The following is a 17,313-nucleotide window of genomic DNA, read 5'->3' as shown; positions in this document are numbered from 1 at the left end:
GATTTTGTTTGATTATTTTTTTTTTAATGTAGATGTAAAGTCTGGTGGTGCCCTGGGGAAGGGTGTGTGTATTAAAAAATTCCTTTCACTTGAAATGTGATTTTAAACGAAGCCATTTTAGCCACACATACCAGAGCCCAGTAGCTATTACTGGAAACGTACGTCCAGTTCAGAGCCACAGGAGCAATGCACTGTGGGTATGCACATTAGCTCCAATTCTAAATAATTTCAATCCTGAAATGTCTTTGTCTTGTAGCACAATGCTATTTTATGCATGTGTGCTCATCCTAAGAGGGAGAGTTCCCTGAAGGATGCAGACAACGGCGTAAGTTGTTTCCCCTTAGGCGGGATCATATGTGCAGCATAGTCTGAAACACTTGAGTTCGGAGCATTGGGGTATGTTCAAAATACATGAGCTACATTTTTGTGGGTTTATAAAGTCTTGGGAAAACACTTAAATCTGAATTGTGACAGTGAAGTCATTTTAGCCAAGTCACGCATGCCACAGCACCACCCAGCCGTCATTACTCGAAGTTCCCCTCCAGTTCAGACCCCTCTGCGCAGTGCACTAGGGGGAATGCATCTCAAATGCAAGCCTTTTGTCTTTCACGAGGCAGTGCTGTTTTAAACACAGCATCATTCAACATGTAAGACAGAGACAATTTTCTGGAGCAAATATATTAGCATTTTAGCTCATTTGCATCCCCACAGTGCATTGTTCATGTGACTCTGAGCTGAACTTCTGGTGATGGATCCTGGGTGGCATGTCTGACATAGCTAGAACGGCTTGTCCTACTTTCATATTTCGGGTGGAACGGATGTTTTCAAGCCTTTACAAACCCACCATAACTTTTCTGGTGTTTGATAAACATTCACCCAATGTTCCCACCTGTGGAGCATCAGACTAGTTGGCGCTGGTTCCTAGCATGGGTACAACATGTATGAAGTTGTCAGCACCCCTTAGAAGCTGCAGGTCTTTGGGTTAGGGGTCGGAAATATGGTACGTAAAATAGTACTGCCAGGAAAGACAGACACATACTATTTTCTGGCCTGAACATGCTTGCATTTAAGCATATTTGCATACCCACAGTGCATATGCTCATTTGGTTCTGAAATGGAGATGAACTCCCCAGTAACTGCTACTGGGTGTATAGGATTGATTCATTTAGACAGCATTCTTTATTTGATTTTGGGCTTGGGAGGCCAAGTTGTAATGCAACACAACCGGAAATTGAATGTATGCACATTTTTTAAAAGGAAGGGTGGGCAAGGAAACGTCTGTGTCACCACCATGGTTTCTTATTCATAAGGTAAACGTTTCAGTGAAACGTTCACTGGGCCAACAAATCACATTAAAACAATTCCCTGTGTCTGCTTGTGATGTCGCTGTGAGCAGTCATATAGACTCGCAATGGAGATGTAGGGCGCATAGTCTACGAATCCCCCTAATAAGAGCACACCGAGCATGACTGACAGAGATGTTGTACAGAATGTAACCTGGTACACATGGAAAGAAAATATGTAGCCCTAGGCCCTGACTGGGGTTTTGGCTAACGCTGAAGAGTGGAACCGCTTTATAAATCGGATGTAGCAGTCTGCCCAAAATGTAATCCAATATCAGACTTTGATGCCAAACACATGTGCGTACGTCGCATATTTCCGTGGTTCGGCCTTTCCAGGCCCCTTCTTCAGGAAATGAAATACTGTGGCAGATTGTTCGACCTCTGCTGTGAATCACTCTGCACTTTTGGCTTGGGCCACATGGGCTCACCTCGTCCCTGTTTGGTGTTCACAGTGGGTCGGGTCGTCGAGACCTCAGCTGCCATTGGTCCACTCGGGACCGTTGAACAACAGGGAATTGTCTGTGCTCTCTCCTCCCGCCTTTTTCCAACAAACGTCTGTGGAGGGAACAATTCCTGCAGGAGAGACGAGTTACTCCAATTGAGCCAAAATGTGCACTCTGGCCAATGCACACTCAATAGCAGCAGAAAGATGACACGGAGCTTTCATGTTATGGTCCAAACCTTGAATCTATCTGTTGCTATTGAATTTGTGAACCACTTTATAAATGTATGCCTGCGAAAAAAAATAACAAATGGCATTTCTCGCTCTCCCGGCGAGTCATTTGTGATTCATTCTCTAGAAAGCTGCACCGAGGGCTAATTTTCCCAGAGCAGCTCCTCTAATACCTCGAATAGAGTTACTGTTTTCCACTCCAGTTCTGCCATGTAACACAAACTTTTATATTTCAGCTTAATGTAATCTTCCTGGGGATTGCGCTCTACAAAATGTTCCATCATACGGCCATATTGAAACCCGAATCCGGCTGCCTCGACAATATCAAGTAAGTGATTAGGGCTTTTAGTGGGCCTAACATGGGCAGGGGAGTGCCACGGGTTTATGGCGCATGCGCATCCGAATGCGCGGTCTGGGGCATTTTAGAGACACTGACAACTGCATCAGGTCAAGGCAGTGTCTTACTCAAGGGCCCGGGAGTGTACTAAGACTGAGGAAAGCAGACCGAACAAAAAAAAGCAGCTGATCTGACTCCATTATGTTGCAAGTGTTTATTTAGCATGTTTTGCGGACAAGGGACATGTTTACATAGATTTGGCAGTTAGTGCAGTTGTTTGCTTTGGCTTAATGCACATTCTGTGCTGTCAGAACACTGAATATTAGACCCTAAGTGTTTTGCATGTCAGTTAAGGAAGTGATGACATGTTATGGTCTGGAGGTTTTTCAAGTTGACATGTTATGGTCTGGAGGTTTTTCAAGTTTGTCACATTAATTTCCGATACGGACCGTGAATTGGTGGTCGCCAGGGGTCGCAATTGCAACCCCTGGCAACTCCTGTGCTACGCCTGGTCCTGCCTCTGCGACCTCTGGGGTCTGCAGAGGGAAACTGAAAGTAAAAGGGGGCTCTCAGACAAGAGCAGTCTTTACATTCATTTTTTTTTTTTTTTAAGTCAGTTCGACTTCAAAAAGAAATTATTTCCGTTACGGTTTTAAATCCTTTTTGAAGTTAGACTGACTTCAAAAAGAACCCTCTCAGGAAGGCCCTATCTCCCCTGCTCTGCGCAGCATGCCAGGAACCAGAGCTGATTCCTTGCATGCTTGGAGCATGGAAGAGAGGCCTGCCTACAGGGGAGTTCCTCGGAGCAGCAATGGATTTTGGAAAAGGTAAGGGTTTGTTTGTAAATGTGTGTGTGTTCGTGCATGGAAATGTGTGTGTGGGTAGCTGGGAGTGTGGGTGAATTGTGAATGGGTGCAGTGTAAATGAGCATGTAAATGGTGTGCTTTTGTTCAATAGCTAGATTACTTACCTGCAATCTTCATTATTCCAAGTCATACTCTTCTTCGTCCCAGTACTTCCCTATGAAGCACTTTGCCTCATATGTAAGTACTGGCAAGAGGAAGAGGGATGTGGAGGAACTGCTGGGCCAAGGGGCTAAGTTTAGGATTGGAGGAGGAGTGTTGGAGGAATAGGGGATGTGTCAGGAGGGTGGGGCAGGTGGGGTTTGCACTATCACGTAATTGGCATCCATGATGAAGCAGGCATGATATGTGTTACTAGTGTCTAGACTTGCATATTGATACAGCAAGTCTAGTAATTTCTTACTGTGGCATGACATTCTTACAGGGCATCTCTAATAAAGTAAGCATGATGAGTGTTATTACCTGTCTAGACTGACATTTGGGTGCAGCAAGTCTTGACTTTTCGTACTGCGTCATGGCATACTTTTCTGGGCATCTATAATGAAGTAAGCATTATAAGTGTTAATACATGTCTAGACTATCATTTTGCTGCAGCTAGATTAGCCGTTTCTTACTGTGGATTGGCATTGTGTACCTGGCATCTCTTATAAAGCAATCATAAGTGTTATTACCTGGCTAGACTGGCATTTGGGTGCAGCCAGTCCTTACTGTGGCAATGCATATTTTTCTGTGCAGCACGATAAATGTTATTACGTGGGTATATTGCCATTTTGGTGCTGCCAGTCTAGGTATGTATTACTTGTGCACTGCAAGTGACTTGCATCTATTGGATTTTTGGGGACTGTATTATCGCAGCAACTGGAAATGTAGGGGATTTACATTTTATATAATGACAATACCCGACATGCAGTTATAATTGGCACAATATGGAAGCAACTGGCCATACAATGGTGAATTGGCATGTCTATGGCAGTGTCTCAGCCTATTTGTTATTGTGTCTATTATATTAAATACTTTAACACATTTTTAATCGTATACTTCATAACTCTTAGTTCATTACAAATGGCATTAGTCTGGGAGGATAGCTCAGGGGCAACACATGTATCTTGGAAGGAAGACCGCGCATAGCAACACAGGTTCAAATCCCGGGTTTGCACTTTGAAACCGGGCGGTATTAAGCTTGTTATAAAATAACTATAATTATGAAATTATAATAATAAATGACTTCACACACAACATTTCAAAACATAAATTACAGACATTCATTCAACACAATACAATATAATATTATATAGTATATACCCATCAAAACCTCCCTTTCTAAATACCAGGTTACATTTTCCACATATCCAGCACATTACTCCTTTCCCTACTTCATTATGGTGGACTAATCTGGGGAAAAGCATATTTCCCCCAACTTTTTGTTTATCAGTATTAAAATATTCACTAAAGCAATGGTCATTAAAACAGACTATCAATACAAGAGCTTAGCACACTTGACTTCACTGTTTAAATCCTTTAATCTCCTTATGAACTTTCCCACCCACATTTTCCTCTGCCGTAGTGTTACGCTACAGCCAATCAGCCATTGTTTTCGCATTTCTGCTTCCCTCTGCTTTTTACAGAGCTGACAATTTCTTTCTTCCCTCTTATGGGACCTCACCTTTGTAGGGAGCCTAGTAAGTTAAGACGAAAGCGCATACAAGTGTAACAATATTTTGGCCCTGCACATCTAATCACATAGGACTGCATCTCCTTATATGTCTTCATCATGTGGTTACTTCACTTTATGGTTTATACAATGACATTCTCTGGATATCTTTCCCCTTTTTGCAATTTCCATTTTGTTGTACATCTTCACCAGGCTTTCCACCAACGTAAGCTTCTCTGAGTCCATTTTAGCACAAATCGGATCACAGCACTCTCCTAAATTGCTCAATGCTTTGTCATAATTGTTGTATAAAGGTATATTTAAATCTTCAAATAGAAAACCCGATGGTAGAACCAATATTGCCTCGGTTTATGTTCCACTATTGGGTCTAACCCTATTATATCATGACCCCATCCATAACATATGAAGGGTGGCACCCTTGTTAAAATGTGGTTGGTATCTGAAATTTCTAAAATTTGAAAAACATCTATACAAAATGTGCACACTGCTAAATCCAGTGAAGATTGTCTTCCTTCACAATGTAAATTCCAAAATTCATCACTGTACATCATAATCAATTACAATAAAAGGGACTAAAATAGTAGCACCTAAATTCATCCCATTTTTTGAATCACACATGAACAATCCTGTGTTTTACAAAATTGACAATATCTCAAAACTTAGCTACATTCTTCTTTGCACAGACTATTTCAAATTTCGATGGATGATTGAGGTGGAACTGCATAAAACATGTCCTATAGAATAGGCTGGAAAAAGCCTTTGGATAAGGTTTTATAGTAGCATAACTAGGAAATCACTTGACATATTCTACAAAAGAGTGTTTCTTTTCAAAATAGATAAAGTTGTTTCTCCAGTTGTAGTGAAGAACTTTCTTTTTTAGTACAAAATAGTATGAATCTGCAAAAACTCTGATATTTAAAAGACACTTCCCTCACCAGTGCATCACACTGTTTCATATATGTTGTCGCAAATCAAGTTATATAAAGCAGTTCTCTAATTTGTGCTACTAATGAAATATCAGTGACACTCTGACATTTTAAATAAACATATTAATAGCTTAAGGAACTCTGTAATATGTAGCGATGATTGCCCTTATTAGCTCAACTTGGAGACTATTCAACAAGTGCAAAGATGTTGTCCAAATCAAGCCTTTGCTGGTATTAAGGTCCTTTCTGGATAAAAGACACATTGTAGAAATATTTGTGCTCTACATTTTAATAATAGGTTCATGGTAGGGTGACATGGCTACTTGCATGTCCCTGATATATAGACCCACCCCTCAATTCTGTATGAGAAAAACATTGATTTCATAAAATCCTGGTTTATTTAAAAAATTACGTTTAACTAAGCAAAGGAGGTCTCCTGCATTATACCAAGGAAAGCACTACAATGTTATAATTACAAAATCAATGTGTCAGTAAATCAAAATTTAACCCGCCTTCGTGAATCTCCTTAATATCAATTCACACAAGCATTCATTTCCATATTCATTTATATATATTTAGTGTAATCTTTAACTTTACAAAAGCATTTCAGCATGAGGCATCACATTGCCCTTTAATTGAATCTGAATACAGTCTTCATTTTCTCCAATGGCACCCACCATTTACAGATTAAAATAATTTCTCTACATTAAATGTAGCACAGCTGATGCTTAAATATGTATGGAATCTTCTTGGGATATGCGCATGAAACTTTCAATGAACATATGTATGCAACTTTCAATCTATATGTGTGTGTGTGTACAGCTGTCAATCTGTGCGTGTGTGCAGCTTTCACTGTGTGTGTGTGTGTGTGTGTGTGTGTGTGTGTGTGTGTGTGTGTGTATATAGCTTTCAATCTATTTCTGTTAATTTCCCTTCAGCTCTACAAGTTTGGGCAGGAGATGTAATTGTCTCCAGTAAAAGGTTCCATGTTAAAGCATCCTTGTCCTTTATCATTGCAAATAGGTTTACCAGTGCATTTTGAGAATAAGGGATTACAGGGGTTTAACACCTTGCATGATTTTCTGTGAATATATGAATTCTCTCTGCTAATTTCTGTTGCACAAACATCTAATTTATGACTAGAGTCCCCTCTGGTCTCAAACGTGCATGATGATATGTTGGGTAATAGTATTCATAAAGACAATTTGTCCTGCATATTCTATGCCGGCACGAGCCAAGGATTCTATTTTCATGTGTTATACTACAAAAAATCTCCATTCATTGTGTCAAAAAATGTGTCCATTTTACATTGTGCATCTCGATAAAGAGAAATGCATTGGATTTTAAGGACATGACAGCTCACTAGCATTCAGTTTCAAACAGAAAATACTGCATTTTTAGTTAACACTGCACATGTGTCCTAGTCCTATTAGCATCCCCTTGGCCCTGGCCCAGGCCCTTTGGATTTCCATGATTTTACCATGGACAGCACTGTGGTCAAATTGGAGGTATATATTGGGGTTGCTATACTTACATTTTAAATATGGCTTCTTATCTTGGGAGAATCTGTGTAGATCCTCAATCTACAGTTACTGGCGCAGCAAGATCCTTTTTCCACTGGCAGTCTCGAACCCAGTTTCCAGCATGGCTTACTCTTCCCTTCCTCAAAGGGCTCATTTCTCTCACCTCTCTGGGAATCAGTCATCCAGATGGTTTCTGATCCCCCACCACTTCCTTCCAGTTGTATCCAGAAATATGCCTTATATTACTCTCCCAATATTAATTCTAGCTATCTGTACCAGCTATTTTATAAACTTCAGCTCCTCCCCTCATCTTGTGACTACGTGTGACTTCCACCAGTCTCATGATTACAAAGGTGGGAGAGAATGTCACTCCTAAACGTATGGAGTGGCATTTATTTTTTAATAGTGTAACTTTGCATGTGAATATGTGAGTTTAATAAAGTAAAGATTATATCCCGTCGATCAGAACACACAATTGAAAATGCTGAATGTTCCCGTGTGATGTGTATTCTTAGAGCTAATTATTTTGCTACTTTTTAACCATTTATTTTCATTATTCATGCGGTAGCTTTTATATAGTTTACAGGATATATTTTTTGGTGACAAAATGTAATTTATTTTAAGTTGTTAGGTCCTATCCATGATGGAGGTATACATGTATTTTGAATGATTAAATAATTGATTTTCTTCAATTTGAAAATAATTATATGTCATATAAATTCAGATTTTGGCCTGCAGATGTCACTGGTGGTGCATGGGAAATTGGCTCTTTTTCATTTTAATCATGGTCTTGTGACTTGTGTCTGGAAACATTCCTAAGGTTGGGGCTGGTGGTCTAAGCCAAATCCAATTACTTGTGTTATTCAAAATTAAAATGAAATTTGTAGTGAGGTACAATGATTGACAATTAATAAAAGGGTTATTTTCCACTAAACTTCCCAGGTTTACGTTCTGCCAAAAATATTAGGAATGTGGTACTGTGATGGAATCCAGGGATTGTTCATTTATAAATGCAATTTCACATGAGTTCACTATTGAAAGGAAAAGAAACAACTTGTCAGGCACCCCTATAGTGATAACTTCAACTAGAGCCTATTATAATCAACTAAATCAGATGCTGAAATGAGATCAAGAAGAATGACCTTGCTTCGACAGGGATTCATGTTTTAGCATTTTTTATCAAAAATCCCATTGACTGTAGTGCTTAACCCAAAGCCAAGTTGGTATTTGTATGAAATATTATTGTCTCAAGTCCATTTTTCTGAATCCACCAGCATCTTGGCACTAAATAATTTACTAGTGGTGTCAATTAATGCTATTGGTCTGTGAATATAGGGAAGAATTTGCTTAACTTTGTTATATATTGTGATTGTTTAATACCTCTCTCGGGTTTACTTTCATGCTCGCTCAAAAAAGGAAAAGCAATGCCCGCCATCCTGTTGCCCCGCAACTCCCACATCCCTGACCTCCCACAACTAAAGCACTGAAAGGTTTCCTGATCTCCAAGCACCCTACCAGACCTATCTCATTGTTGTCACCCACTAAACCAAAATATTCAATAGCTAACCTGCCTATCCTTGTTTGTGTGTTGAATCCATGAAGGAGAAACGTTCCTGGCACTGTCAACCTACCCCCAGATGACCCAATTTGGCAACCACCTCCTTCCTGGCTCTGTTCCTTTACCATGCTGAAGTTGTGTTTGACAGCTTCTCAGAGCAGCTGTTCCTGCATTGTGCCACCAACCCTCTGTACCCCCACTTTGGCAGTCTTTCCTGGTGCTGTTCTTTGGCCATGCTGGAGCTGTGATCCTGACAGTTTCTGAGAGCAGAAGCTCCCGTATTGTTAACAGTCAGACCACACGAGGACCGTTACTGACTCAAATTGTCAGACTGACAGCTCCCAACCCGATAGGGGGCTGCTGATTGAATTGGGCGGGGCATCAGACTTTCTCTTCAGGAAACCCGAGTGAGGCAGGAAAAATGTTGCACCACCTTGCCATGACTTAAAAGCAGGTTATTATGAATGCCATAATCCTCTCTGATTGTGTAACAGAACGTTTTTTTGGCAATGTGATTTTTATTTTTAAGAGGCGCCTACACAGCAAATTGTGTTGCTAGACCATATTGCTTGGTGTGCAAACTCTAAGAAACCCTAATGTTAAATAATTCATTTGATGAGTTGCTGACACTGCACCATCATGGTTCATAAATGAACATTTAATTGCATTGACATCCCCAATGTTTGAACCGAGAATGTATTTTTTTATCTAATGTAATGTCCCAAAATGTAATTCACCGTTTCCATCATGATCCAGCCAGGAACATTGGAGCTACAGCGTTAAGCTCTGTCTTTGCACCTTTGCTTGGGGATCCAGATAAAGTGGTCTGGGGGTGAATTTAAGTTAGACAGTGGTGACAGAAAAAGAAGGCACGTGGAAGAAAACAGGGCAAGCAGCGGCAGCGTTCCAACGGTTGACGACAGCGTATAAACATGGCAACAAAAAGAATACACAATGCCACCTGAAAGAAAACAAAAGGGCATCAGATGCAAAACTGCTGGACATTGACCCTGCAGGGAATAGTGTATGATATAGCGGGAGAAATACTGTAGCACAATAAAAGATACCTGAGCACCAAGCTGAAAAGACATCTACAGCAATGGCTGGCAAAATCCACAGGAAAGAGTGGAAGACTGTGAGTGAAGATTAAGAAGTTGGAACTGACTCAGACAATTGAACTGTAGTCAGAAAGAAGAGATAGAATAGTAACAAAGTTATGTGTAGATCCGACACATGAAAGAGTGTGGATGTATGTAGTGTCCCCCTGATGAAATTCCTAATACATTGTTCTTATGTTGAGTGAATGAGGAATGAAACATGTTGGATAATGTGGTGTATGAATGGAATAGATGATGTGAAAAGATAAATAGATCATGGGCATAAGTTTAGATGCAGAATGATGATATTTTTATTAAGAAATCGTTAAATAACACTATAGCATGCTACTTCCACGAGATACATTAAGAGTGTTCTAGTGAAAATTTAAAATACATGTATACCGACAAAATGTAATTTTATTAAAATAAACCTTTGGTAAATTTCCTTGAGCCATTACAGGGTGAACCTTCTAAAAATATATAGATGTACCGGAGGAACACAAATTTAACCAGTCTGCGCCAAGTTGCGCCTTGAAAACATCAACAGCACAAAGCTGTTTGAATATTTTATACTGGTGACGGTAGTGATAAAACTGTATTATTTGCAAATCCTATATGTTTTACCACTCTGCCAAACAACACGTTCAGTTACTGAACCACTCCAGGTATGCTTGCTTTTTGTAGGGGAAAATGTTCTCCAAATAAAAGTAGTATGGCATGCAATATTGCTTCATGTGGTAATCCTGCATGCGGTAATATGTCTTTTCCTCATTGAGTCCTGTGGGACTTCAAAATGGGGACTGAATGGTCTGCATGTCTCTAAATCAGTGGGACTCTTCATGTTACCACATGTGGTAACAGTAGTTTCATTTGTAAATGTTACCACCCAACTTACAATCGGGCCCATTACCTTTTGCAGTATTTAAATTATAGCCTCTTTGTAAACCAGAACAATGATTATGTTCTAACTTACTCAGCAGCATGCATACCCCTCAGAGTAAAGGTCTAACAACAGCGAGCGGGTTCAGCTGGCTCAACATGGCGTCAGGGTATAGCATTGGTTTGGAGCTGAATGGAGCTGGTGACAGACATCTTGAGCAAGGGACTACATAAGACCGAGCATTCCTCAGATGCAGAGATGGTGGATCTTCGGTATTGAGGGAACGCTCTGAGAGGTGGAGGTGCATGGGCATTGAGTTTCGAGAGTACTCGTGCAGTTTCCATGCTGCAGCTTGGATGGCCTCCAAGATGCCCAAACCAGCGTTCAGGTGGTTTAGAATTCCATGGGGAGACAGGGGCCACGTTCTTGGTTATGTGGTTGCTTGGAAGATGCTTTGGTCCAAACAGCAGTTCACCCCCCCAATGTTCTCTGGGTATGGTTGGGGGACAATCTCTCCCCTGCCATGGATTCCTTCTTTCTTCACCTCTATGTCCGGGGAGGTTGGAATGGGGTGCACTCTAAACAGCGATGCAAACGTATATATCCCTCTTCTTCTTGACGGTCAAAGATGAATCAAAGAATGAGGGCGTTTCCCTTTCCATTTTAAGGCAAAATGTCACAGGGGAGTATTCCAAAGCATTAAGACGTCCCATCTAGGTTGTTGTCAAAAGTGTCCTTGGACTCATGACATCACACCCAGAGTACCTTGCCTGCAGGAAATGGAGGGGACAGGAAAACTAAGGGAGCCCTAACAGAAATCGAGATGCCCAGGCATGTTCTTTTAATTCACCACTTTCTTTCAATGAATACACATGGGGGGGTCTAGGTGCTTTGGCATTCTCCTCCGCCTAGTAAATGGGCATGTGGTGTCCCAGTGATTTGGCCTTCTCAATCTACTACATTTACACAGTGTTCTCAGTGCTTTGCCCTCCTCCTAAGCCTACTAAATGCACATCTGGCCGTATTACCTCTGAGCCACTCAAAATACTTCCGTTATGGAGGTAGATCACGCTAAGCCGAGATCCATCCCTTTGGAACTCACCCCTAAATCACAAGGTACAAATCCCTTGAATTTAGATGTCAATTTAACATCACTACCTAACACCCAAGTGAGATATGCAACACAATATGTACCTGGGTTCTCATTACAGACCTTTTTCAAATGTGTTAGTTCACTTTTTCATGCTATTTAGCACTATTGCAAAATGCTGCAGTGCAAATATGCATGTAGTTTATCTGCCTTGGGATTGAAAGGTATAAATACTTTCTTCAGGATCCACAAAGATGGGGCTGCTTTACCATCCCCCCGCGGATAGACCAATGACAGTGATCAGCTGGTGTAGAAATAAAGGTGATCTAACATCTTCTGATGCCGAGTACCTTTTCTCTGTCTATCAGCTGTTATTAGGCAACCAAACAGGGGTGTTGCTAGGCTTGTAAAACATCCGGGACTGTTGGGACTCTGGGGCTAGCTAGCCTTTTGGTTGTAGCCCCTGAGCTTCTATCCGGGGCTACAATCAAAACCCCCGTGGCTACATCACCCACGCATGCATCGGCTTCATCCCTCCCCAGTGACAGGGCAGCTCCACCTTCCACCCCCCCACCCCCCTGAAAGAAGGCGCGGCTCCCGCCACCCCACAATGCCTGCTGCACACAGTCCAATCGCAGAGCCCTTGCACCGCAGCATGTTCTGATCCCATTAACTTGCACCGGGCAACCGGCGGATCTCTTTCTGACAGCCATTCTCTTTGCAAATGTGTTTTTAAAGGCCAATTTGAAATACTAGCTCCAATGTTTACACAGGACAATTGCGCACAATGGCAAGCTTCGCGAACTTTGGAGGCTTCATCCCACATTAGCAAGAAATCTGGGCCCGTAAAACCCAATTAAATTAATCACAGTATAAAAATAGGATGCGGGGCGCAGCATGTGCCGAGCCTCGTTTGAGTGATGGCGCTTCCTAGCGGTGCCCTTTGTAATAATGGCTGCCATTTACGCAACACATTATTTAAATGATTCGTTCTCTATAAAATATTTTAGAGGGTATTTAGAGCATATTCCTAAAGCACCGCTTTGATTGTATTTAATTATAATGCTTTCAAACCGGAGAGATAAAGAAGGTTTGTAAAGACTTATTGATGGGATCGTTCTTGCCAATGCTGCTGCTTGAAGCAAGTAGCATTTCCCAACTAATGACACTGTTGCTTGCAGAACATATTTGAGCGTTGTGTTTTTTTCCCCCCTCCCTGTCTGCTAAGTATCGCATTTGCTGGCACAGGGAGGCACGGTTTTCTTTCCGCAGAATTGGAGCCATATTTTCCCTTCGGCTGCGTTTCCACCTTTGCTCTGATCAGTCGTGCAGAGATTGCAGGCGACACATCCCGCCTATTCATATCCCATAGAATTCACATGGCCTGCAACCGAATAAGCCATGTGGGTAAGTGACAATGGGAAGCCTATTCATAGCAGCCTTGGCACACCTGTCGCTTGCTAAACGTGATTTAAAGGCACAAAGACTAAATGCAACATTACCAAATAATAGAGAGATCGTATTTTAGAACCTTTTTTCCAAACGTTCTTGTGGGCCCAGCTAATAAGGAACAAGAATTTCTGGGCATCATTAGACCATCATTTCTTTCTCCCTCAAGCCTGACTGCCATGAATGGCCCATTTTTTCCCCCGGTGAACCTGTGCTACTGCGGGTTCATCCATCACTGCTTTCTTCATCGCTTGTCTCGGGAGGATAGCTCAGGGGCAACGTGCTTGCCTTGGAAGCAAGACGACGCGGTGCAACACAGGTACGATCCCTGGGTCCGCGCTTAGAAACCTCTGGGTATTAAGCGTGTTCTAAATAACCTACCATATCCTACACGGCTGATATGTCAACTCCTGCTCCCACTGGCACCAAACCTACACAGCGGCACACTCGAGCACTTGTCACCCCGCTACACTGAAGCATTTTGCTGGGCAGCTATCCTTCTTGAGGCTCCCCCCCCCCCCGACCACCGCCAAACACATTTCTTTCTCCACCCCTGGTCTGCTTCCTCAGCCAGCTGCCTTGCCCTCCCGCGAGGAGTATTGGAAAGGAGGCCCCAAGTCAAAGCCCTGCAGACCTGGAGTGGGAATCACATGGAAGAGAACTACAACCCCCACAATTCCACTTTCCCTACCCTATGGCTGGAAAACCTGGAAAGAGCAAAAGAACATCTTGACTTGTTTTGGTCCAGGAAGACCAGAATACCCCACAGGATTACTTTCCCACACCTGCAACCCTCATGATTAGTGGGCCAACAGGAAGTGCAGCCACGCCTCACAAGAAGACCAAAGGCCAAAATATCCCCAATGAACCAAAGGCAGGAAACTCAGTTCACAGGCCTGCTCTGCTTCAATGGGAAGGTCCAGCAAACACTCTCTTGGAATCTACAGAGGTCGGCTACATCATAGTCCTTAGAGAAGGAAGCTACCAGAAACAGACCTGCAATGAGAGCAGCAGCTGCCACACATACAGCATAGAGAAAGTGTTGGACTTCAATCCAAGATGGTAGCTGTCTTTTTTTTTAAAGACGTCTACCACAGAAGCAGGGCTGCAAAGTCCACCTGCCACTGAGCATGCGTTGGCCCATCATATGACCACCCTAGCCCGTCCAGCTGAGATAATTCCAGCTATGTTTCAGGAAGCTTGCACAGTCGCTTTGTAAACATCCTTTGTATGCCAACTGCCTAGCCAGCATGGAGGCATCTGTTGTGCTTCCAAGGATCGGTAGCCAGCCCCTTGGAAGGGACTCCCGTGCGAATGACTTCGTTCTTGCAGCACTCCGCTGGGCATACGAGGATCATGCTTCCATCGCCTCGAAGTTGTCATGCTAGGCCAAACCACAGACAAAAGGCTCATAAAGTCACCCCAGGACCAGTGAGAGACATTCTTCACATCTTGGCAGGAAGCATTTTAGACGAGGCCTTCTGAGCTGCTCCGACTCCACTTCCTGGAGACACACAAACGCACATCTGCCAAGTAGCATGGTTTTTAATGCATAGTTTTAGTTGTTTGTTAATTAACGTCTTACAGTTACTTAGGACCTTTCCTTTTTACTCAAAATCTTAAGAAGCAATGTATTGTATTTGGTTATTTATCACTCTTTCCCCATTTGTATGGCCTCAATGCGCTAAAATGCGTGGGTATGTTTTGAGCGTGATTTGCAGCAGGCCCTCCATGTATAGTTGTGCTGGTGTGTACTGGTTTCATAAGGCCCTTCTTTTAATAAAGCATCCATCTTTGCTGAAGAAAAGCTCCATGAAAACATTCCTTCCACTTGGGGACACCTACACATTTACTCAAATGTTTCACTTTCGGGATGGCTGGAATGGAAGGATATGTGTTTTCGCCGTTGAAGTCATCTGGGAGCTTAGCCTGCCTTGGTTTTATGGTATAGACTATTAGATGGGATTGCCATTATAACCCGGTGCTGCTGCTGTACAACAGTCGAAACGAAACTGAGTAAGAGCCTGCAATCCTTGCAGAAACATTTTAACCCCAATCTCTCATGCCATACACGCATAATTCTAGAGTTAAGCTCCGCCCACATTGCAGTCACAGGTCCAAATCCAGGTAGAACTGACTAATTCCTTTATCCTACCGAAGACACAAGCTTCATTAAAAAAAAGACTATTATTTAAACATGTGATGTAGAATATCCTAATCAATGGCTATATATAAACTGCTCAAAGGTGCTTCCTCCGGGGACAGGAAAGCACAATTCCGCCTGTGCGTGCAGGATTGTTGCTGATGGCTTGCCAAGCCAATTGTGATAACCCAAAATGTTCCGGGATGTTATTTATGGTGGACTTATACAGCTCACATCTGCCATTTTGGCCCCCTGCCGGGTTAGGTGTTGCATTGGCGCAGTCTTTCGGGCCTTTAACAGATCTAAAAGAGAAGGTGACCGGGTTTGGTTGGAAAGAGGGCACTTTCAAGATGCCTGTGCAGTTCGTGAGTACCCTATACTGTTATGCATGTGGCGGTTTCTAAGTGATTTGGTTGACAGCACCTAAGGCATCGTGCATCCAGTGGGGGCGTATTGAGTGCCCATGGTGCCAGGTTGCAATGGTCTGCAGGGTTTGGAATTGAGAGGAGCTGGGAGCTATTTAGCTTCTGCTTCCAGCATAGTAGAGCCTGGTTAGCTTGACACCAACAGCTACCAGGAGCTACTTTTGGCTCCTAGGGCCAACTGGTGCCTTCCAAACATGCAAATGTGACGTTAACGTTGAGTATTTCAGAATGTTAGTAAACAAGAATTAGAACCCATCTAATACATATTTAAACACAGTGGTTCAGACAAAATGGGCACAAAGTTAAAGGAGCATCTCGGGTTCCCCCGCGGTAGCTCCTGCCTACAGGGTAATGCCCGACACTGAGGAGCTGGTTTTAGCTCCCGCTTATCGAATCTCAATTTCGAACGCTGGTCTGATATAGAAGTACTTTGGAGAAGCATAGCCTCCTGATGGGTGGTAGCTTGGTTGGTATGCATCATATTGCGCGTTGGAACTTTGAGCGTGTTAGAGCGATGTCACAGCCCTGTTCCAAACCGATCTACTGATGAGTGCAATTACCTTGATGCACCTCTTCCTCGTCCCAGTAATAATCTAGTGGGCTCCAGCCTCCAACACAGGACCCATTCTCTTACCCTTTTAGTCCACTCCCTCCACTCCCTCTACCCTCAGAGGTATTACGTCTGTCCCTTACCAACAATCCCTTTCTGAAACATTTCCTATTCTCTACAGGGACCACAGGGTGAAAGCTTACCAATTAGCCGGATCCCCCTAAAGCTGGCTTTTAGGTGACAACAGTTCTGATCCATTCGTAATGATGTTGGCTGCTAACTGAATCAGCAGGAGAGAGTGTGGTCCTCTTGACGCTCCTGTGGGGCAAAGAGGGTCAATGGACGGGGAAGGGAAATGGGTTGGCCGCAAAGGAGTGAAGGCACCATTGCAAAGTGATAACCTAGTAATGGCCGTGCTGCCCTGCCTGTAGGAGGAGGAAGGATAGCTTAGGGACAATGCGTTCATCTCGGAAGCAAGACAACACAGCGCAACAAAGGTTTGAATCCCAATCTCGTGCTTAGAAACCACTCATTGGTATTAAGCGCGTTATAAATGAACAATTGAACAATTAAATTATAATTAGAATTATTATAATTGTATTTACTCTGAGCATTGCTGCCCAGATTGCACTTCCCCCTTCCCTCTCCTTGGCACTTCTCTCCCTCCCCCTTGCACTTGCACAATCAGAATGACACAAGGCCTAGTAAGACCATTTGTTTTGTCCTCCTAACTTGTCTTGTCGCGCCTAGAAACCCTTGTGTACAGGCGCGTTATAAATGAATC

At 42.7% G+C, this 17,313-nt stretch overlaps 1 protein-coding gene across 11 annotated transcripts in view; it reads left to right on the top strand.

The window, feature by feature from the left end:
* ADGRL3 (adhesion G protein-coupled receptor L3) overlaps positions 1 to 17,313 on the top strand; it is a 1,472,013-nt gene that overhangs the window by 1,350,836 nt on the left and 103,864 nt on the right. For all 11 annotated transcript variants that reach the window (XM_069626103.1, XM_069626104.1, XM_069626102.1 and 8 more), the window contains one exon: positions 2,253 to 2,344. In XM_069626103.1, coding sequence (XP_069482204.1) covers positions 2,253 to 2,344 — 92 coding nt within the window. The remainder of the gene's footprint in view (positions 1 to 2,252; positions 2,345 to 17,313) is intronic.

Source organism: Ambystoma mexicanum, chromosome 6p (assembly GCF_040938575.1).
Source record: "Ambystoma mexicanum isolate Mex_15411 chromosome 6p, UKY_AmexF1_1, whole genome shotgun sequence".
NCBI lineage: Eukaryota > Metazoa > Chordata > Amphibia > Caudata > Ambystomatidae > Ambystoma > Ambystoma mexicanum.
The sequence above is the reverse complement of the archived record's forward strand: the minus strand, read 5'-3'. Positions and strand labels throughout refer to the sequence as shown.